Source organism: Erythrolamprus reginae, chromosome 7 (assembly GCF_031021105.1).
Source record: "Erythrolamprus reginae isolate rEryReg1 chromosome 7, rEryReg1.hap1, whole genome shotgun sequence".
Classification (NCBI taxonomy): domain Eukaryota; kingdom Metazoa; phylum Chordata; class Lepidosauria; order Squamata; family Dipsadidae; genus Erythrolamprus; species Erythrolamprus reginae.
Window position 1 is genome coordinate 53,207,302 of NC_091956.1, and position 23,084 is coordinate 53,230,385.

The following is a 23,084-nucleotide window of genomic DNA, read 5'->3' on the forward strand; positions in this document are numbered from 1 at the left end:
TTGCCCCATTTTATGACTTTCCTTGCCACATTTGTTAAGTGAATCGTTGCAGTTGTTAAATTAGGAACATGGTTGTTAAGTAAATCTGGCTTTCCCATTGACTTTGCTTATCAGAAGATCACAAAATGAGATCACATGACCCCTGGACACTGCAACTGTCATAAATATGAACCAATTGTCACACATCCGAATGTAAATCACATGACCATGGGGTCATAAGTATGAAAAATAATCATGTTGCTTTTTTTCAGTGCTATTGTAACTTTGAATGGTCAGTAAATGAACTCTTGTAAGTTGAGGACTACCTATGCATGGTCTTTTTCTTAAAAGAAAATCTCTGGAATACAAAAAGGATTGTCGGCAGACTTTCATACATTTGGGCTGTAGTGTTTTAACTCAATGTTTAAAAAAATTCTGGTCTAATTCAGTGAGGGTAAACCTATGGCAGGCGTGCCACAGGTGGGCACATGAGGCGTTGGCCTGTATCAGCTCAAGTGTGCTTACATATGCTGGCTGGCTGATTTTCAGCCTTCTTTTCAGCCGTTTTTGCTCTCTCCGGCTTCAGGGGGTGGTGAAAATGGCCCAATGGGCCTACCAGAAGTCCCAAGACTTTAGTGAAGCCAGTGTTCATGCACTGAGGGGGGGCAGTCTGGGGGGACTGTGCGCATGTGTGGGGTAGGGCATTGCATTATGGGTGTGGAAATGCATACACTGGCTATCATGCGCATGTGCATGCATCCTTTTAGCACCTGAGCCAAAAAAATGTTCGCCAACACTAACAATCCTGGGTCTAGAAAGCTTAGAACTACGGCGCCTAAAACATGATTTAAATATTGCCCACAAGATCATATGCTGCAGCGTCCTACCGGTCAATGACTACTTCAGCTTCAACCGCAACAACACAAGAGCACGCAACAGATTCAAACTTAATACAAACCGCTCCAAACTTGACTGTAAAAAATATGACTTTAACAATCGAGTTGTCGAAGCGTGGAACTCATTACCGGACTCAATAGTGTCAATCCCTAACCCCAACATTTCTCCCTTAGACTATCCACAATTGACCTCAGTAAGGGGCGTACATAAGTGCACTAGTGTGTCTTTCATCCCCTGTCCAATTGTCTTTCCTTTATCTCATATATCATATATATTTTCTTCCTTTCATATATCTTCTCTTCTACTTTTACTTTTATCCTTATATATATTACATGTTTATTTTCTTCCTATGTATTTGTGTATTGGACAAATGAATAAATAAATAAATAAAACACTGGTCTAGTTGTATGAGAAATGGAAGGTTGCCAGTCAAATGTATTGATTTTCTTTTAAATATGTTTCAGCTTGCGCAATAATAATAGTCAAACAGCAGAAGACCTTGCCCTGGCTTTGGGGTTTTTGGAGTGTGCCAAGTTCCTCATGACAGTGAAACAGATTCAGAACCAGAAAGCAGGAGCACAGTATGACTCTTCCTTTCCCGATAGTGATGCCTCCATCCATATTGATGCTTCCAAGAGGCAGAAAGGAGTGTGTGAAAGGAATAGACGTGTCAGCAGAAAGAGGAGGAGATCAAATGGTAAGGCAGTTGCTTCAACATTTTAAAATTGGTAAAATTGATTATTTATGTAGTATGTTACACAGGAACAGAGCTAGTTCTGTTAGAATTTAGGGAATATTGATCAGGTTACTCCGAATCCAAAATTTCAAGCAGACCATGCTGTCTTGCCCAGAGTCTGTTAGTTGTGCACCATACGAGTCTGCGGAGAGGGGCGGCATACAAATCTAAATAAGTAAGTAAGTAAGTAAGCAAGTAAGTAAATACTTCAGGAAGCAATAGTGATTGGCCTCCAAATGGCAAGTATGAAGTGGGGGCAATCAAAGTCCTGGCCCTTGTAACAAATCTCTCTCCCCCCTCTATAATAATAATAATAATAATAATAATAATAATAATAATAATGATGATGATGATGATGATGATGATGATGGTGGTGATGATGATGATGATGATGATGATAATAATAATAATAATAATAATAATAATACATTGCTACATCACGCAGTCTTAGGTGCTTGGGAAGTGCCTGACTGGTGATGAAATACAAAATCCAGCATAGTGATCTCATTTGCTGTGTTGTATTGACATAATAATAATAATAATAATAATAATAATAATAATAATAATAATAATACAAAATAAGAACAACAATGAGTTGGGATTTTGGAGGTCTTCTATCCAACCCCCTGCTTAGGCAGGAAACCCCACGCTACTTCAGACAGATGGTTATCCAATATCTGCTTAAAAACTTCCAGTGTTGGAACATTCACAGCTTCTGGAGGCAAGCTGTTTGACTGGCTAATTGTTCTAATTGTCAGGAAATTTCTCCTTAATTCTGTTATTTCTTTGTTTAGTTTCCACCCATTGCTTCTTGTTCTACCCTCAGGTGCTTTGGAGAATAGGTTGACTCCTTCTTTGTGGCAACTCTTGAGATATTGGAACACTGCTACCATGTCTCCCTGGTCCTTCTTTTCATTAAACTACCCATGCCCAGTTCCTGCAACCATTCTTCAGGTCTCCCTCCCTCCTTCGCTCACAAGCACCAGAACTTTGACCTCCCCCTCAATTTTTGTTGCTAAGTGATACATTTGTTAAATGAAGTTGCTCCATTTTGCAGTCTTTCATGCCATAGTTATAAAGTGAATCACTGCAGTTGTTAGTGACATGGCTGTTAAGTGAATCTGGCTTCCCCATTGATTTGCTTGTCGGAAGGTTGCAAAAGGTGATCATGTGATCCTGGCACACTGCAACCATCATCATAAAGATGAATCAGTTGCCAAGGGTCTGATATTCTGGTCACATAACTGTGGGGATGCTATGACAATTATGTGAAAAATGGTCAGAAGTCACTTTTTGCAGGGCCATTTAACTTTGAACTGTTATAAGTCAAGGACTAAGCTGTAGTTGTAATCATGGTTTTATTATAGCTTTGTATACCTGTTTGAAGTTTTCTGTTGATAGTTGCCATTGTTAATGTGGTATACAGCAGGAATTTGCCATTTAGGGTGCAATTTTATACATGTTTATTTAAAGATGAATTCTGAGCTCATTGAAAGTAATTCTAGGCTTGAATATGTTAGTGATTGTTTTGTTGTTAGTATTATTTTTACTTGTTGGAAAAGTAATAAAATATTGTGATGGACTGAAAGAAATTGGATTATTATGTTGGGGGGGGGGGCACAGATCTACATAAGCCAAGAAAGACCAGAGCTGAGCTGTTACCTGCCCAGGATTAATTTCTAATGCTGCAATCTGTTATATTGAAATTAGATGTTGTACACATGTTATAGCACGTGCTTAATTCAAAACAGATTCTGCAGCTGAAATGCAAATCTTTCCCTTTATACAGATTGGAATTCAGTCATATGAATATGAATAAGTGTGAGAAATACGGATATTCAAAGCTCTGCAAAGAAAAACATGAATCTACAGCTCTATGTCAAGTATTTTGAACAATGCCTTCTATGAAGGAGTGTGCGTTCTTCTTGAAGAAGATATTTTCATATAATTTCTGCATGTGTACATTAACATATTTTTCTACCATTGATTCATGTATCATTAATTTTGTGACTGGTATACTGATGTTCTTTACTCATGTGAACACAAAAATAAGCAAAGCAGTAGATAGTATCCTGGCAATCAACACATTGTACATATTAAATAAATACATGTTATGTTGATAAAAATGTGTTCTATAGGTGTGCCTCTGTCAACAAATTCTGTATAGAATCTTTTTGTAGCTATACCTTCTTATATTTGTCACTGAAAATCTGAGATTGCAAATCTATTCAACATTACACCAGGAGCATACCAGTTTCAAAGGACAAATATAGGTATGAGTTGTTAATATCCGATGACAAAAACAGGAAGCGATTCAAAATTAATAGGATATAATCAGATTTTATTTGAAAAATAATCTTGTACATAATTTGTGCTCAGAAATACTAGAGCAGTAATTTTATTTCAGTGGGATTATGAGAAGCATGATATTAAATACAAATAAACCATATATACAAAAAGCAGCAACTTTATCACAACTGTATCATTCAACGTGTGTATTCAAATACATTTTGGTCGCTGAGGTAGACAAAGATTATAGTAAGCATCTTTGTTCCAGAAATCTGGGCCCTTCCAGCCGCACCAACCCTGTAAAAGAGAACAGAAAATGAAATTCAGTGTTTTACTCCATTGCTGATGTGTTAGTGAAATAATTGATTTTATGTATAGATGCACAAAATCTAAATTTAAAGCTATAAATAATTACATCTACTCAGATTTACGCCTTTTGAGATAAAAGGATTGTATTTGGCTTATGTCTCTGTTCACTGGATGTGTGTTTACAATGTAAATATGGCCAATAAACTCCCAATTATATATATATATAATAAAGCTATAAAAACAAAAAACAGTGTTTGCCAGAGACAAACTGAATTTGAGTAACAAATTGCCAGAAAACTACACTGAATTGAGGGATGTGCCTTTGAATTCATCAAGAGTAGATCTCAAATAAAAGGGATATTTAACTGTTTACAGTTTAGGAAAATAGAATAACAATTTGATACATTTATTAAGCAAATGTATCAGAATGTGACAAAAACAATTTTTCCTTCCATTTCAATTGCCCACTATTGAGGTTTGTATCTAAGTCAATACAGTGGTACCTCGAGATACGAGTTTAATTCGTTCCAGACCTGGGCTCTTAAGTCGAGCAGCTCTTATCTCGAACGACTTTTCCCCATAGGAATTAATGTAAATAATTTTAATTGGTTCCAGCCCTCAAAAAACTCACAAAGTTAGTCTAAATTATGCAGAAAGACATGTTTTTAATGAAGAAATGTACATGTACATATAAATGAATAATGAAGTTTCTTTCACTTAACTTGTAAACTTTCTTAAACTTTTAAATTTACATATGTTCAACTTCTCTGCCACCCAATCCTGTAGGACAGAGGTCCCCAACCCTTTTTGCACCAGGGACTGGCTTTAAGCGATCAAGAGAGGAATGGGTGAATGAATGGACGGAGGGTGGGAAGGAAGGAAGGAAAGAGGGAAGGGACAGGAACAGAGGAAGGAAGGAAGGAAACTTATGAAAGGGGAGAGTAAGAGAGGAATGAGTGAAGGGAGGGAGGGAAGAAGGTGGGAAGGAGAAAGAAAAGAAGAAATAGAGGAAGGGAATGTAAAAAGAGAGAAAGAAAAAGAGCAAGAAAGAAAGAAAGAAAGAAAGAAAGAAAGAAAGGGGGAAGGGACAGGAACAGAGGAAGGAAGCAAGGAAACTTATGAAAGGGGAGAGTAAGAGAGGAATGAGTGAAGGGAGGGAGGGAGGGAAGAAGGTGGGAAGGAGAAAGAAAAGAAGAAATAGAGGAAGGGAAGGTAAAAGAGAGAAAGAAAAAGAGCAAGAAAGAAAGCTGCAAGCACCCCCCCGAGCCCCCCAGGCCGGCTGCAACCTTTTAAAACACGCGCGCCGCTTCGCAGCTGTCTCCTGAAGCCGAACGCGGAAGTTAGCGTTTGGCTTCAGGAGACAGCTCCTTGGCGCTTGTATCTCGAATTTGGGCTTGTAAGTAGAACAAAAATATCTCTCCCCTCCCAGCTCTTATCTCGAGTTGCTCTTAAGTAGAGCAGCTCTTATGTCGGGGTTCCACTGTAATGTGCTTAATCCGATACTTATTTGAAAGATGTTATTAAATTTATTTGTTCAGACTAAAGCAGCACATAAAGCTTAATCAAAGCCAGAAACAATATGTTTATTTTCTTTAAACCGCAGACTCGTACACTGTAAACAATTCACTACTTCCTACACTTTTAATAAGGCAGACTCCAAGTGGTGGAACAGTTATTAATCCAGATCTTTGCATATGAGGATCATCCTAGTTGGAATTTATGAAAACAAGAGAGTGTCAACACTGTCCCCACTATATAAGAGAAAAACACACAAATAACATATACCGTGTTTCCCCGATAGTAAGACACCCCCGATTGTAAGACGTATCGGGGGTTTCAGGGGGGTCGGCTAATATAAGCCGTACTCCGAAAGTAAGACATATGTCTTACTTTCGGGGAAACACGGGGGTATTGCCGGGGGGGGGGGGAGCCCGATGACCTCGCCTTCGCCGCGGCGCCACCGCCTCTTCCCCTGCCGAGGCTCGGCTGCAAGCGGCCAGCGAGACCGACCGGCTCCGAGGCGAGCGGCCGGAGCTGCGCCCTCCTTCGCCCGCCTCCTTTCCGGCAGCTCCCCGCGCGCCCCTCGCCTCCAATGTAAGACATACCCCGAAAGTAAGACGTAGTGGGGCTTTTGGGGGTAAAAAGAAAGTAAGACACTGTCTTACTTTCGGGGAAACACGGTATATTCTGTTCTGGCTAAAAGAAAAATACATTGTTCATTCTGATTCTCTGCAATAAAGAAAAACATGGAAATATATGTATTTTAAAACTAGTTGAAGTTAAGTTAAACTATTTCCTATTTAAGATATTTCCAATTTCTACTGAAACTGTTTCAGCAGTAGTCAAGAGGATTTTGTGAACCTGACAGCATTGGTTTATGCGTTAATTTAAACAAAATGCATTTCATCACAGTAAAGTTATATAATTCTTTGACAAGATCTCTCCTATGTAGAAATTAAAATTGTGAATTTCATACAAAATGTTCACAATACACTTAAGAACAATGAATAATATGAATACAATGTTTTTAAAAAGAAACAAAATATGCTATTTAAGTCAATTGTGAAAGAGTCTCACCTTTTCTAATATAACATGCAGATCCTCCCCACCAGTGTAGTGTGGATCCAGAATCAGAAATTTAACCTGCCCAGTCATCTCATTCCATGCCACCCCTAATATAGTGTGTGCCAAGACTCCACCACCTAGGAAGGCCAGAGAAAAGATAAAGATGAAAATAAAGTTGAAGCAGCACGTTCCATGGCAACTCATTACTATTTGGCCACCAATATATACAACTTATTTTCGGTGCTCTTTATTTCATAACGAACATATCAATTCTCAAAAAGTGACAGTGGTGTACAGTGGTTTCCTCCCCTTTAGCAAGAGAGAATGTCCATGAGAGCTTTGGGATCAGATGTTGGTGTGCACTTGGTATGGCACACAATGTATACAGCCGTAGGGAATGGCTGTCAACCCTGTTTCTCAACCATATGCTAAGAGGAACTATTCTTGATAAAACAATTAATTGTGATAAAAAGAATATGCTTAACAGTAGAAACATAGAAACATAGAAGTCTGACGGCAGAAAAAGACTCCTGGTCCATCTAGTCTGCCCTTATACTATTTTCTGTATTTTATCTTAGGATGGATATATGTTTATCCCAGGCATGTTTAAATTCAGTTACTGTGGATTTACCAACCACGTCTGCTGGAAGTTTGTTCCAAGGATCTACTACTCTTTCAGTAAAATAATATTTTCTCATGTTGCTTTTGATCTTTCCCCCAACTAACTTCAGATTGTGTCCCCTTGTTCTTGTGTTCACTTTCCTTTTAAAAACACTTCCCTCCTGGACCTTATTTAACCCTTTGACATATTTAAATGTTTCGATCATGTCCCCCCTTTTCCTTCTGTCCTCCAGACTATACAGATTGAGTTCATTAAGTCTTTCCTGATACGTTTTATGCTTAAGACCTTCCACCACCCGTTCAATTTTGTCAATATCTTTTTGTAGGTGAGATCTCCAGTACTATATTCTTGCCAACTCTTTCGTTTGTCAAAATAAATAGCAAAGAACACAATGTACAGACAACTTGGAAAGCCATTATGCCCAGTTGTGCTTAAAGAATACAGGTACTCATTGCAAGTCTTTCTGCATTTTTAGTATGAAACAAAGAATTGACCCAAAATAATTCTATCAATTGCTATAATCTCATTTAAAATTGAAGTTTAAATATAAGGTAATGCAGAATGTTTAAGGATATACTATAAATTAAGGTAGGATAATTCTAGAATCTCAATTTGCTCTTCATTCAATAAAAGCAAGTTTACTAATTACAGTTCAAGTAAATTTAATTTAATTTAATTATTTAGACTTATAAGCTGCCCAACTCCTTGCGGACTCTGGGCGGTGTAAATGTATCAAAGAATGCTGGATAAACAAAAGATCACTTCTTTTTCCATCTTAATTTTTCTGCTTCTTGGACATTTAACTTACTGTATTGAGTCTATAAACTTCAAATTCATTAATTCAATTTACAGACTCAATTTTGTAGAACATTCAACCTTAAACTCAATAACATGGACTTGCAAATTCAAATGTTAATCGGAAACAAATACTGTATTTGCATTTAGTTAAAGAAACAGAACGAAGAATGATGCACACATTTATAGTATATCAAATGAGCAGATATTCCAACGTCTGCAATATTTCAAAATAAAAATGGAGGATCACTATGTCATCTGTAGGAGTCTATAACTCTTCATAAATTTCTTACTCCAGAATCATGTGGTTTTTTAAAAGCATTCTAACACACATTCCTAAATAATAACGTTCAGAGAAATTAAAGAACAAATGAGGATCTTCCACCCACCACTTTATTCATAAATACTAGTAAAATATTTTAAATTTAAAAAACATTACCGATCATCACTGGTGTTCCTTCAGTCTTGAAATGATTAGCAAGTTCTCTTCCTTGAGAAGGCAGTTCAGATCCCTGGCTATGAAAAAAAAATAGCACTAATGCTAGCACTAACTAGGATGAATGGTAATTTAGCACTGAGAAAAAGGAATAATTAAATATAGCAACCCCCATTCTCAGTTTCATAAAATATAATCAAATCAAGTCCTCTCTATCAACTTTTACCATACAACTTTCACAAAATAGTCAAGAATCTATGATGATTCACCTAATATCAATTATAATAGGATGCACAATTAATTAGGTCTTAATCTCTTCATTTTCTATATAGATCTTCCATCCGGCAGAAGCCAGATTCATTTAACAACTGTGTCACTAACTTAAAAACTGCAGTGATTTACTTAACAACTGTAGTAAGAACGGTCATAAAATTGGACAAAATTCACTTAATAAATTTATCACTTAGCAACATAAATTCGGGACTCAATAGTGATCGTAAATTGAGGACTATCTGTAAAGAGCTTGATTTTTTCACCTCGAGGTTGCTTTGGGATTGTTTTCCTCCTATAATATCTTACTCACAAAGATCTAAATAAAATTGTACACTACCTGTATTATGCATTCGGTGTTTCCTTTTTTACTATGCTAATTATTACACCAACAGTAAAAGAATTGGGTCGAGTATGTGCTATTAATTAGCTAAATAATCATTTGCTAATGCCATTTTAAAATTAACTGCCCTAAGCTAAGCTCTCTAGAATTAATAGATTTTTGTATGTTTACTACTCAACAACGTGATAAAGTGCATAATGAGTACTCATGCAGGGATTGATTGCAAATTCTTGGAAAACTAAGATCTGGGCTTTATCTGTGATTTAGTAGCCCATAAATACAATCTGTTTCTTGAAGAATTTATCTACAAATCCTTATTCATCAATCACTTCCTTTTTATACTGGTAGTCCTCGACTTAAAACCAGTCATCTTCAGTGCCATTGTGGCACTGGCACTGAAGAAAAGTGACTTATGATAGGTTTTTGTCCTTATGATCATTACAGCATCCTCATGGTCACATGATCAAAATTTGGGCACTTGGCAAGTGGCAGGTATTTAGGACAGTCTCAGGGTCATGAGATCCCTAAGCCAACTTTTGACAAGTAAAGTCAATGGAGGAACTACAGTTATTTGTTTGTCAACTATAGCTTAAAGAGGTTGTAAAATGGGACAAAACTCACTTAAAATCTGCCTTGCTTAGCAATGGAAATTTTGGGCTGAAAGCTGTACTGGATATAAAAGCAAGCTAACACAAAATTACTAAGTAATCTTACCTGACAAACATTATCTTTGAAGTTATTCCTAATAGCTGACTCAGCACAAGTTGCACTTCAATAGAACCAATCCATTGGCACGATCCAACAAAGTTAGGTGGCTTGTCTCCAACATTAACAAGTGCCTTCAGTCATGTCAAAAGACAAAGATGGAATAAGGTAACAGTCAGCTGCACAGAATTCTATCACATCCAATTCAGTAGAGGCCAGGGACTAAGAAAGGGATTTTATTTTAGAAATTAAATTCGTTCCAGTGCTTTATACAAAATGATTGCATAATATAAATAAATTTCTTTGGCTATTTCAATATTAGCAGATCATTTCAAGATCACACAAATGTCTCACACTTGAATTGCTCCTCCTAGAGTTTATTTATAGCTACTGCGGGGTCACTATTAAAATGTAAAACGTAGAATAACAGCCACCAAATATTCTATTCAGTGAATCTTGAACAGTAACCTAAATTGACACAAATGAGGAAAAGATTCAAAATTTGGTGAGAAGCCAGGGTTAAGGAAAGATTTGGAAATCTTGTGAATTACTACAGTAATGGAGCACATTTAGACTCTAGAATCTGGAACAAATAGTTTGGACGGGATACCTTCCGAAGACTGAGAGCTACATGTGGACACCAAAATGGTGTCTGTTCTGGGAGGGAGGGGGGTCACAATGTTTGGGCGAAACGCTGCAATGCAAATATAAAATGGAAGTGACTGGTTATGGAACGAGAGAATACTTGCCATAAAAATATTAAAATGTATTTATTTATTTATTTAATTGGATTTGTATGCCGACCCTCTCCGAGGATTTGGGGTGGCATTCATTATATGTAAATATAAATGAAACCAAATGTGATGTTTGTCCTGACCCCAACGCCAGTTTTTCTATACTGTATGGCTGGGGAATTCTGGGAGTTGAAGTCCAAATATCTTCAAGTTGCCATGGTTGGGAAACACTGCTATATGGTACATGACTTGCTCCCAGAGCCAAAGATGCTGCCCGTTGCCAAAGATGGCCCTCAGCCTGGAAAAAGGCAGATTTAGAACTAGCGAGGGCAGAAGTTTTAAAATAAAATATTCCTTCAGGAGCAGCTGTTTTCTCCAGAGAATCCAGATTCAGAAAACCTCTGTACCTGTTGTATCTCCTTGTGTGTAGGGATTCCTCTGTCTGTGTACCCCTGATGCTTGAACCAGGAACATATGGTCTGTAGAGATCGATAAGCACATCCCCATCCATTATCATCAATACAATCTTGCATGTAATGATGATAACTATATGTGCCATACACCAAATACACCTGTGTCCAAAAAGAGAGCACAATTTATACATGTCAGAATAATAACATTTGCTTAAGAGTTAACATGTTGCCTTTGAGATTATTATTATTATTATTATTATTATTATTATTATTATTATTATTATTATTATTTATTAGATTTGTCTGCCGCCCCTCTCCGGAGACTCGGGGCGGCTCACAACAATAGTAAAAAACAATATTATGGTGGAACAAATCTAATATTAAAAAGAAGCATTTAAAAACACTATCATATTTTAAAAAACCAAACAACACATACATACCAAATATAAATATAAAAAGCCTGGCGGTAAAGGTGAGTCTTGAATAATTTATAAAAGACAAGGTTGGGGGCAGTTCTAATCTTTGGGGGGAGTTGATTCCAGAGGGCCGGGGCCGCCCCAGAGAAGGCTCTTCCCTTGGGGCCCGCCAAAAGACATTGTTTAGTCGACGTACATACATATATACATACATACATACATAACATATTTTTGCTGATAATGAAATACTCCCATAGTTGGGGATCCCAGGGTGATTCGACAGTAAAAAGAATATATATATATATACACGTATATACATGCATGCATACACACACACACACACACACACATTTATACTGCTCAAAAAAAATAAAGGGAACACTTAAACCACAGACTATAATTCCAAGTAAATCAAACTTCTGTGAAATCAAACTGTCCACTTAGGAAGAAACATTGATCAGCACATTCAACTTTGTACAGAATAAAATATTCAATGAGAATATTTCATTCATTCAGATCTAGGAAGTGTTATTTGAATGTTCCCTTTATTTTCTTGAGCAGTGTATAAATGAAGATAATTTGTAGTTACTGACTATATATTTGAAAGACTAAATCCTAAAGCTACGTTAGGGAGGAAGTCTGCAAGTGGGCATTAATGATGATTAAGACCATAGAATGAGCTTGTGTCTCCTTCGGATGCTTCCTTATGGAGTAGTTGCTATCAGAAGATTCCATGGCAATTATGTTCTAAAATTCAAGTTCTGTAGCAAGAATTCTCCTTAAAAAGGAAAGTTTACAAAAAGACACTGTTCTCGATGAACTCTGCAGGGGTTCCCAACAAAATCTCATCAACATCTCTTGAACAAATATGAATCAAAAGAGTGCAATGGTAATCATGGTTGGGTGTCTTTAGTTTCTGTTATTGTTGGCAGAGAGGCAGAAAAAGAAAAATCTGCAGCTTCTGTTCTCACTTTCTACTTGTATCTGTCTTAAGGCTTTTCTGCACTGTAATCTTCAGCTATTTGAATTCCATGCATAAAGCAGCTGGAAAGGAAGGCAGCTTAAGAAATCCTTTTTTTGCCTTCCACCACTCTTCCCATTTCTTCATTCTGGCCACACTGATGGCTAGGATTGCTCTTTGGTCTGTGGTCATTCTGACTATCATTGATGGATACTCCTGCTTCTTTTCCTCTCCCAATCTATCTCAGGGAAAGGAGATGCCAAATGTCCTTCCTTCCTTCCTTCCTTCCTTCCTTCCTTCCTTCCGCATTCCTTTTAAAATGATCTTTTAGAAGAGGTGAGGTGGGGGAAACATTATTTCATGGCTAAAAGGGAAACTTGGTAGAGTTCTTGTCAATTTCCCACAGTTTTTGTTAAGAAACTGTATTTCACAAATCCCTATACAGTAGTAAGAAATCCCCATCACCCTTCCAAAGTTGCAGCCTTTCACAGTAGGCAGCCCAGTACAAAAGCTGTCAAAAGTGGGGATTAGGTCACCAGAGCAGCAGCCACCAAATGGAACAGAAATATTTTGGGGGATGTAATAAAATGCAGCAGGTAAATTGTCCTTGAGTGGGAAAATGCTACTTTGGATGGTGGAGGTCCCCATCCCAGTAGCCAGCAGCAGCATCCATTTCTGCCCTTCTCCAAAGGTTGCTGGGCTGTCCTCAGTGCTGGGGCAAGCACGAAGTAAAGCCATTAGAACATTGATATTAGAACAGGCAAGCAGAGAAAGGAAACTCACCATACCAGACTCTATTCCAGGTGGATTGAGATGTAGATGTGGGTTTCTGAGATAACCATCTTTAAAAGGTTCATCAGGAAAGTGATAGGCATTAGCTCTTCGGAAATAAGGCCTATCAAGCGGTAGATTAAATTGGCCGTGCAATTCCTAAATGCAAGGCAGACATAAACAAAGATGAGCAAGTAAATCAATAAAAGATCCAGACATTTTTCTGTTTTATAATTACCATACTTTCAAAATTAAGACGGTTTTTATTATAGCTCAGTGAATTAAAAAAAACAGTTTATAATATTAACCATCTTTCCCATAGTGAGTTTATGGAGAGATCACTTTGATACATTTGATTCAGTAGGAAGCCAGAAAGCTGTTTGCCTGTATTGGTATAATCAAAACAATTTAGAAAGTATAGCATACCAACCAAATAAAAGAGATAATTGAAACCAACTAGAAAGCCCATTTCAGAATGAAAAAGCCATCACAAGTTTTAGGAGTGAAGGAATCTTTAATCTGAGAGAGAGGGGTAGTCCCAAATGCTGATAGACAGATAATAAAGATTTGCGGGCGCCTTAATGCAGGCATTGCGCAGACCTCCTTAGCTACTCGTTTTGTTCATGATACTTTTGGAAAGCAATACAAGCAAACCATAGGACTTGACTTCTTTTTTGGAAAAAAAAAACACTCCCAGGAAATATAAATGTTACTCTTCATGTATGGGATATTGGAGGCCAAACAATAGGAAGCAAGATGCTGGACAAATATATCTATGGTGCACAGGCTGTCATTTTGGTGTATGATGTTACAAACCAACAGAGCTTTGAAAACTGGCATAATTTTGTAAAGAAGGTCAATGAAGAGTCAGAAACTCAACCACGTGTGGCCATGGTAGGCAATAAAATTGATTTGGAACATATACAGACTGTAAAAATGGACAAACACCTTCAATTTTGCCAGGAAAGTCATTCTAGCAGTCATTTTGTATCAGCAAAGACAGGCAATTCTGTGTTCCTGTGTTTTCAAGGAATTGCAGCTAACCTCCTTGATGTCAAATTAAAGAGAGCAGAAATAGAACAATTACAGAATGTAGTGAAGGTGGATATTGTAAATTATAGCCAGGAGCAGGCGACAAGAACTGTTAACTCTCCTCAAAATTCAATGTGTAAAATTCAGTGAGCATTTTCTTTATTGTACAATGCTCCTTTGGCTGCCTTCGCCCAGTACATTTAGAAGTTTATTCTTTGAATAGCCAAGATTGAAATAGTGGGGCCACACACTATCAACAATGTTTTTAGTACAATTGTTGGATGAATGGTAATGGAAGTTTTTAAAGTAGATTTTTAAGGATTGTTTTTATGTGTTAATTGATTGATCTTACTATTGTCTCTTTATATATGTTGTGAGCTGCCCCGAGTCCTCGGAGAGGGGCGGCCTACAAATCCAATTAAACAAACAAATAAATAAACAAATAATCTAGGGGTACCATTTTTTCCACCCACTTAAGAACTTAAATACTGTAATCCTGCTGAATGAGGCCAAGCAAGGGCTATATTTGTCAACATTTTGTTTTTCACACTCAGCACCAGATGGTTCTGGGGTGTTCACAAACAGGCAGTGCACTTAGATCTTTTCCTAATTCCTTTTCCCACTACATATTTTCCTTTTCTCACTACATTTGGAGATCTGCAGCCACCAGCTGGAGATAATTCTGAGTCAGTCTGCCCTTCTTTAATGTATCCAAACTGTTTTTAAAGCCAGTCAAGTTAGTAGTTGTTACCAAATGTATAACAGAGAATTCTGCAGAATAATTGTGCATTGTGGAAGGAATAAACCATAATCTGCCATGCTGGTCCAATGCTCGGGACTGTATTGGTTGAAAACATGCTGAACAGGTCTGCATCCTGCACTGGATAAACAATGGCTAAAATGATGATGATGAATTGTGCACTGTATTGAATAAGTGCTTTCCTTTGTCTGTTGTAAATTTCCTTCCCTGAAATGCATGCAGCTTCCTGCACTATTCTTTTATTTTTTAGTCTCTTTTACCTATATAAAAGTAAAATATCATACACAGAACCCATGCGTTAGAATCAAACCAATGTTTGAAATTCCTACCCAGAAGAGGAGTAGAATGGAATTATATATTAACAACCTTATTTGATTTAATGATCTATAAAAGTTTAATAAGGATAAATATTTTGCTTAGCATCAGATACCTTTCGGTAAGTCTCCAGTTGATCGTCAGAAATGCCTGTAGGAAACGAAACTGTTACTAGGTGCTTTTTTCCTGGTAACATAAAATGAAATTGTTCGGGCACCACAACTGATGTTCCTCTCATATGTTGCAAAATGCATCTTTCCATATCTGCTAGCTGTGTGTGAATTGCATTCACTAGGAGGCTTCTTACACTGTAAAACAACAAGAAAGAGTAATTCCTCCCCCCACATTCTCTTCATTAGCAATATTTATAGATATTATATAACATATACTAGCAAAGAGGTTTATCAGTATACTGCCTGATTTATATTCTTCATCTCTAAATAGATTTATATCATTGTATATATCATCATTGTACTGTATATCATTTATATCATTGTAAGATGCAGCTCTATGGTAATATACTCATATAGCAAACCTATAGAACCAAAGACACGTTTTGAAATAATCTTGACTCAGTTCCTAATCCATTTTAGAAAAAGGTGCAGCCTTTTTTCAGGAAGCATTTCAAGATTCTGCCGATGAAATCAAACTTGGAAATGACAGATTTGGGGATATCAGGCAAAGTATTTTACCTTGTACTTCTAAACATTCCTCAAACTGCAGTTGTAAACAAATGGTAATTATTAAGACTGAATTACAGCAATTCATTAGGAACATTACTCCAGCTAGAACATGACACTGGGAGGTAGGCTGCTATAAAGGACAAGTTACTGTTAACAATTTATCCCATTTTGAAGGCACTGCCAAGAATTTGTAGTACATACAAAGTTTGAGGTAGCTTTGGACCTGAAAGTTTTATATAGTTGTAGGTGCCACATTCATTCATTCATTCATTCATTCATTCATTCATTCATTCATTCATTCATTCATTCATTCATTCATTAGATTTGTATGCCGTCCCTCTCCGTAGACTCGGGGCAGCTCACAGCAATAATAAACAATACTGTATATAACAAATCTAATAATTTAAGAGAAACACTAAAAACCCCATTATTAAAAGCAAACATACACACAAACATACCATACATAAACTGTATAGGTCCGGGGGAGATGTTTCAATTCCCCCATGCCTGACAGCAGAGGTGGGTTTTAAGGAGTTTGCGAAAGGCGAGGAGGGTGGGGGCAGTTCTAATCTCTGGGGGGAGCTGGTTCCAGAGGGTCGGGGCCGCCACCAGAGAAGGCTTTTCCCCTGGGTCCCGCCTAACGGCATTGTTTAGTTGACAGGACCCAGAGAAGGCCAACTCTGTGGGACCTAATCGGTCGCTGGGATTCATGCGGCAGAAGGCGATCCCGGAGATATTCTGGCCCGATGCCATGAAGGGCTTTATAGGTCATAACCAATACTTTGAATTGTGACTGGAAACAGATTGGCAACCAATGCAGACTGCGGAGTGTTGGTGTAACATGGGCATATTTAGGGAAGCCCATGATTGCTCTCGCAGCTGCATTCTGCACGATCTGAAGTTTCCAAACACTTTTCAAAGGTAGCCCCATGTAGAGAGCGTTACAGTAGTCGAACCTCGAGGTGATGAGGGCATGAGTGACTGTGAGCAGTGAGTCCCGGTCCAGATAGGGCCGCAACTGGTGCACCAGGCAAACCTGGGTAAACGTCCCCCTCGCCACAGCTGAAAGATGGTTCTCTAATGTGAGCTGTGGATCGAGGAGGACGCCCAAGTTGCGGACCCTCTCTGAAGGGGTCAATAATTTCCCCCCCCCCAGGATTATGGACAAATGGAATTGTCCCTGGGAGGCAGAACCCACAGCCACTCTGTCTTATCCAGGTTGAGTTTGAGTCTGTTGACACCCATCCAGACCCCAACAGCCTCCAGGCATCAGCACATCACTTCCACTACTTTGTTGACTGGACATGGGGTGGAGATGTGCAGCTGGGTATCATCAGCATACTGATGATACCTCACCCCATGTCCCTGGATGATCTCACCCAGCGGTTTCATGTAGATATTAAATAGCAGGGGGGAGAGGACCGACCCCTGAGGCACCACACAAGGGAGTAACCTTGAGGTCAACCTCTGACCCCCCACTAACACCGACTGCGACCGACTGGAGAGGTAGGAGGAGAACCACTGAAGAACAGTGCCTCCCACTCCCAACCCCTCCAGCCCGCGCAGAAGGATACCATGGTCGATGGTATCGAAAGCCGCTGAGAGGTCAAGAAGCACCAGGACAGAGGATAAACCCCTGTCCTGGGCCCGCCAGAGATCCTCCATCAATGCGACCAAAGCAGTTTCCGTGCTGTAGCCGGGCCTGAATCCTGACTGTTGAGGGCCTAGATAATCGGCTTCTTCCAAGGAGTTGGAGTGCCACTACCTTCTCAACAACCTTCCCCATAAAGGGAAGGTTGGAGACTGGCCGATAGTTGTTAAGAATGGCTGGGTCCAGAAAAGGCTTGTATAGAACTTGCTCCATGGAAAGAAAAGTGTGGGAATTTTCACTCCCATTAATTCCAACTTTGAATTAATATTTGACTACAGCTGGCAGAAACCTTTTTAGTCTAAGGCACCAACAACTTTTTTAGTGATGCTGTATATTTCTGACTCAGCTGTGCCTTATCACTATTTTTAATTCAGCACAACCTGTTTTTGAATTGTTTAATGAGAAGAAAGTCAGCGGTTTCTAACAAATACATGAATGAAAATTCTGCCAAATATCCTAAATTGATGAAAGCTGTAAAGAAGAACAAACCTAGGTTAATGTTACATGCCTGAAAATTCTACCCATTTGGAGATTTGGATGCAGATAAAACTGCAACAGAAGAAAACTAAAGGAATCTTAAAAATACACACTCAGTTATATAACCTACTTACTTGCGCCATGCTTCTTCAGGAGAAATAGAGACCACCACATCAACTGGTAATGTCATGCTAATGTAGTGATGCTCTTTGCTTTCCTTTTCAATTACTGGAGCCAAAGGCTCTAATGCGGTTGTAATTTCCAACATCAGATCAATATTTACTATGGATGGCTGAAAATAAAGAAGACTTTAATATACAAATTATAATCTAAATTATTCTAAAGATTCTGCTTCCCCTTTCAGATTGTGGAAAAAATGTTAGATCAGAAAAGTGTCAGACAGGGCATCCTACCACTTTCCCTAGAGTCAATTTCCAATATAAATTAAATAACTCAATATTGATTCTAAGAGAAAATGACTAAATATATTACAATTTAACAAATGCCTGCGTAATCAATAAACAAATTTGAAAATAATGAATTCTTCACATTTCATAGTAAGTACAATTGCAGCAAAAAAAACTACACATACCATATCTCGTAACTTTTTATCTTTCTTTTTTGAAAATTTCTGATTGCTGCCCTCTTGTTCAAATCTGGAAAACAATGCCAGAATGATTGTATCGTGACAAATAATTATACCATCTTCATCTCCACCCACAAAACCATTATTTTTGTCTAGCCATACTCACTGAATAAACTGTAGTATTTCCTTGCAGGCAGAGTCATCTGAAAGCTCAGTTGCCATGGAGTTCATCCCACTGTTTGGCCACAAATATACTGAGCTATGACAAATCCTGAATACCAGCACATCAGAAGCCAGTTTAGCTGAAAGATCCTTGAAAATGTATTTGAGTGCCTCTTTTGTGGACGAGTCTAAAACAAACAAAGAAAAAAATAAAATAAAAATGCACAGGGAATTAGCTGTAGATTTTACATAGCGAGACTAATTTAGAAAGAAGAAAAAGAACAATTGTGAGCTTACCCATTAACTGAAGAGTGAAAGAAACGTTCTCAATTAAACATTTCAAAGTGAAAGAATTTCCTGAATAAGAGCAGAAGACCTGTAAAATGAACTGCCTAGACATTTGGTCTTTGGTCCTCAATAACTTGGAAAGGAGAAAGTTCTATTCAGAAGAGCTTCTGAATGAATCTGCAGAGTTGCATTATTCCAAAAGGAGGAGGAGAGGATGGGAAGGGAGGGCTTCACATACTAACTTTGCTCAAACAGTTTTTGTTCATACAGTAGAATCAAAATTTTAAACTTTTGTACAGGAAGATTCTATACAGCAGTGATGGTGAACCTTTTTTGGGTTGAGTGCTAAAAGGGGGTGCGTGCCCATGTGCACACACCCATAATGCAATGCGCTCCCCCAGAACATGTGCACCATCACCGCACTGCCGGGCATGCACACAACCCCCCTGCGTTGTACACACACACACACACACAGCGATGTGCACAGGTCTCACTGAAGCCACCAAACTTGTGGGTTAGCCCGTTGGGCTTTTTCGCTGTCCACAGGCTTCGGGAAGCTTTACTGAAGCCTGGGGAGAGCTAAAATGGACAAAAAGGCTAAAAATCAGCTGGCCGGGGCACGCATGCGTGCTGGAGCTGACATAAAGCAATGCCTCGTGTGCCCTCAGATATGGCTCCGCGTGCCACAGGTGGCAGGCATGGCATAGGTTCGTCATCACTGCTTTATAGTATAATGTAATACAGCATTTTGTATTTCTACAGACTCACCATCAGTAGTGGCTAGTTGAAATGCAAAATCCAAGCCTCCTCTTATTCTAAAAAGTATGTCCATCGTGTCTATGATGACCTATTGAAGTGAGGAGAAAAAAAGCCAAAGCGTTTCTGGGTTGAAATTTTTCATAAATTGTCATGGCTATTGCGGCTAAAAGATTCAAATCTATCACTGAAAATGTAGCAGTTGAATGATTTTCAATTACCATGGTTTGTTTATCCATAACTGGTTGAATAAGACATGTTATGCCTATACATCATCCTGAGCTATCACAATGTAGGGACTGAGTTCAGACAACACATTGAACCAAGGTTAGAGATCTTTCAAACCATTCTGATTGATAAAGGTTTTGGTAGGTCTGACAATAATACAAAGTGTGGGGGATCTTGACACCTATGTGAATGTGACTTCTCATTTTTATTTTTCCCCTTGGTGGTTTTGTGCAGTTTCTTTGGTTTTTTAAATGTTAAACCTAATTTAGAGTTTCTATAATGTTATTTGCTTCAGAGTAATAGCTGCCAGGCCCTATTCTACCATGTTGAATCATGTTGTAGGCAGGATGCATAAACCTTTATTCACTTTGTATATGTTATAGTTGTTAAGGGGAAGTTTGGCCTTGATCAAAGATCAGACATTTACCCAAACATTAGCAACATCTAATTTATTTGGACTCCAGCTATACAGTAGTAGCACATAGCTGATTTAATCTTGAAAAGCTGAATAGAATTAAATCTCATTAGTAATTTAAATAGACTACCACAAAATCCCAGACCAGGAATTTGAAATATATATTTTGAAATATATTTGGAAGAAAGTCAATAGTGAATTACTTTCACATTCTTACCAAGAAAATCAAGAGGAGTTGTCTGGGAAGTCACCAGGAGTTGAGCTCAGGAACTTCATGTAATTTATTCGAAAATAAGTACAGTATTCTTTTATTCCAGTGGAATTTACTTTTAATTAAACTTATAAAAAATAGAAACCAAGAAGCAGCATCTCCAATGCTATTCCAAATAGTTGTTCTATGCTAACTGCATTTACAGAAGAAAGCATGGCAACCATCAAGACAGAATTTCTATCACAAGCTGGGCAGTATACAGAAAGATTGGGGCTAATGTGGGCTAACATTTTGGGGGGAGGGGAGTACTTTATTAAATTAAACAGATTACATGTAAAAAAAGAACATCAATATTTAAAAAGTGCAAAACCCATGACAATCTGCTTAGAAATAGGTCAGGTATAAACAATTACCAAGAAATATATATTGTTTACCAAAAGTTTTACTGTCTTCCCATAAGACTTTAATACCAAAATCTTTCCCTGAGTCCTATACAGGGCATTGGATGATTCCACATGGAGTGTAAGACCCTTTAATGAGATACAGATAGTCCTCATTTAGCGGCTGTCTCAGACAGCAACAACTGCAGTAATTTTTTAAAATGTGATTAAAAAGAAAAACTTGGTGACTCATGCTTGTGTTTACGACCTATACAGCATCTGTCAGTCATGTGTTTGCCATTAGTTGGTATAGAACACAGCCACGCAAGCCATTGTGAGGCTGTCTAGGTACAGCCACATAACAACTATGCTCTGTGCGCTGCACTGGCTTCCAATCAGTCTCCAAACGCAATTCAAGGTGTTGGTTATCACCTATAAAGCCCTACATGGCTCAAGGCCAGACTATCTTCGGGACCGCCTTCTGCCGCATTCCTCCCAGCTACCGATAAGCGACCACAGAGTTGGCCTTCTCCGGGTCCCGTCAGCCAAGCAAGGTAGGCTGGCGGGTCTGCGGGGAAGGGCCTTCTCTGTGGTGGCTCTGGCTCTATGTAACCAAATCCCTCCAGAGATTCATATCCTCCCCACATTACCAGTCTTCTGCAAAGCTGTAAAGACCTGGCTCTTCTGGCAGGCCTGCGGCCGTTGATCGTTGATCAAATGAGATATTGCCTAGATGCGGCCATGTGTGAATGTAAGAGAATGTAAGCAACATGAGAAAGTATTATTTTACTGAAAGAGTAGTAGATCCTTGGAACAAACTTCCAGCAGACGTGGTTGGTAAATCCACAGTAACCGAATTTAAACATGCCTGGGATAAACATATATCCATTGTAAGATAAAATACAGGAAATAGTAAAAGGGCAGACTAGATGGACCATGGGGTCTTTTTCTGCCGTCAGTCTTCTATGTTTCTTTTTTTTCTATGTTTCTATTAGGGTTTTTAATGTTTTTTATGCTACTTTTAAAAATTGTTTTTAGTTGATCTCAGTTCTTAACTCTGATTAACGGCTATTCCTGTTATTCCTTCCATTTTTTAATTTCCTAAAACGGTTTCTTATTTTACCACCTTGTTTTTAACCTTAACTCTTTGCTGTCAAGCTTCTTCGCCTGCTAAAAAGCCGGCACGGTGGGCAGTCATATCAATCTAAGAAATAAAAGAAACGCAAACTCGTCCGTCAAACTGCCTAGGCAAAGTTGGCTCTTTGTGCACTTCAACTCCCAGAATTCCTGAGCCAATCATACTAGCTCAGGAATTCTGGGAATTGAAGTCCATATGTCATAGAAGAGCCAACTTTGCCTATCCCTGCATCCTGACAGCCGGGCATGAGAAGCTTTCTGTGCCTAATTGCATTTGGGACTAAGCTTGGTGGGGGTGGGGTGGGGGGTGCAGCCGGAGCCGACCGGACAACAGCTGCTTCCTGACTGAAGGAAGCGTTGGGTCTCGGGCCTCCGTCGAGGACCGGCTGCTTTCAAGACAGACAAGACGAGGGATGCAGAGCGACCGCGGCGAGAACCACCGGCCTGACTTACCACGTCCGTCAGCAAAACGCTAGGAAGAAGTGATCCCGGCAGTGGCATGCTCCTCCTCCTCCCCGATCGAGGCTCCTCCCCTTCACTAGCCGACGCGTCACTCTTCCGCTCTTCTCTATCTCTCTCTTTGGGCCCAACAAAAGTGTGCGACGCGACGGACGGGATCGCGCCGTTGTTGTTTTTTTTCCGCCTCCGTCGTTGAAACCGCCGAACTTCATTTCCCGACTTGCTCCGCTCTCCGGGCGCCGTTGCGATTCTGCGGCGTGATGACGTCACCGGAGGGGGTGGAGTGAGGCGCCCCTCGAAACC

General features: G+C 38.9%; 2 protein-coding genes and 1 pseudogene across 8 annotated transcripts in view; 2 read left to right on the plus strand and 1 right to left on the minus strand.

Moving 5' to 3' along the window:
* The window catches only part of ANKRD37 (ankyrin repeat domain 37), a 12,903-nt gene extending 8,829 nt beyond the window's left edge, over window positions 1–4,074 (plus strand). For all 6 annotated transcript variants that reach the window (XM_070757569.1, XM_070757573.1, XM_070757572.1 and 3 more), the window contains 2 exons: window positions 1,341–1,573; window positions 3,402–4,074. In XM_070757569.1, coding sequence (XP_070613670.1) covers window positions 1,341–1,573; window positions 3,402–3,421 — 253 coding nt within the window. In that variant the 3' untranslated portion in view covers window positions 3,422–4,074. The remainder of the gene's footprint in view (window positions 1–1,340; window positions 1,574–3,401) is intronic.
* On the minus strand, window positions 3,933–23,002 carry UFSP2 (UFM1 specific peptidase 2). 2 transcript variants are annotated; one of them, XR_011559620.1, is made up of 12 exons: window positions 22,776–23,002; window positions 19,964–20,042; window positions 18,912–19,095; window positions 18,752–18,815; window positions 18,294–18,451; window positions 15,464–15,656; window positions 13,254–13,400; window positions 11,088–11,252; window positions 9,956–10,080; window positions 8,632–8,704; window positions 6,788–6,912; window positions 3,933–4,198 (listed from the first exon to the last, which is right to left on the minus strand). XR_011559620.1 is itself a non-coding variant. In XM_070757557.1 (12 exons), the coding sequence occupies exons 1-12, from the start codon at window positions 22,821–22,823 to the stop codon at window positions 4,112–4,114; spliced, it is 1,452 nt and encodes a 483-aa protein (XP_070613658.1). In that variant the 5' UTR covers window positions 22,824–22,992; the 3' UTR covers window positions 3,933–4,111. The 2 variants fall into 2 exon arrangements, 1 of the variants encoding a protein (XP_070613658.1); XM_070757557.1 differs by having other exon boundaries at window positions 8,632–8,708; window positions 22,776–22,992.
* LOC139170002 (ras-related protein Rab-28 pseudogene) lies at window positions 13,428–14,423 on the plus strand (annotated as a pseudogene).
* Window positions 23,003–23,084: the final 82 nt, after the last annotated feature.

Excerpts from the sequence above, each read along its gene's own strand:
- UFSP2 (XM_070757557.1), bottom strand. The coding sequence starts at position 22,823 with ATGCCACTGCCGGGATCACTTCTTCCTAGCGTTTTGCTGACGGACGTG. Across the intron at positions 19,096-19,963 it reads TCAACTAGCCACTACTGATG|ACTCGTCCACAAAAGAGGCA; the intron begins GTGAGTCTGTAG and ends TGTTTGTTTTAG. Across the intron at positions 6,913-8,631 it reads AGGAACACCAGTGATGATCG|GTGGTGGAGTCTTGGCACAC; the intron begins GTAATGTTTTTT and ends TGGCCTTCCTAG.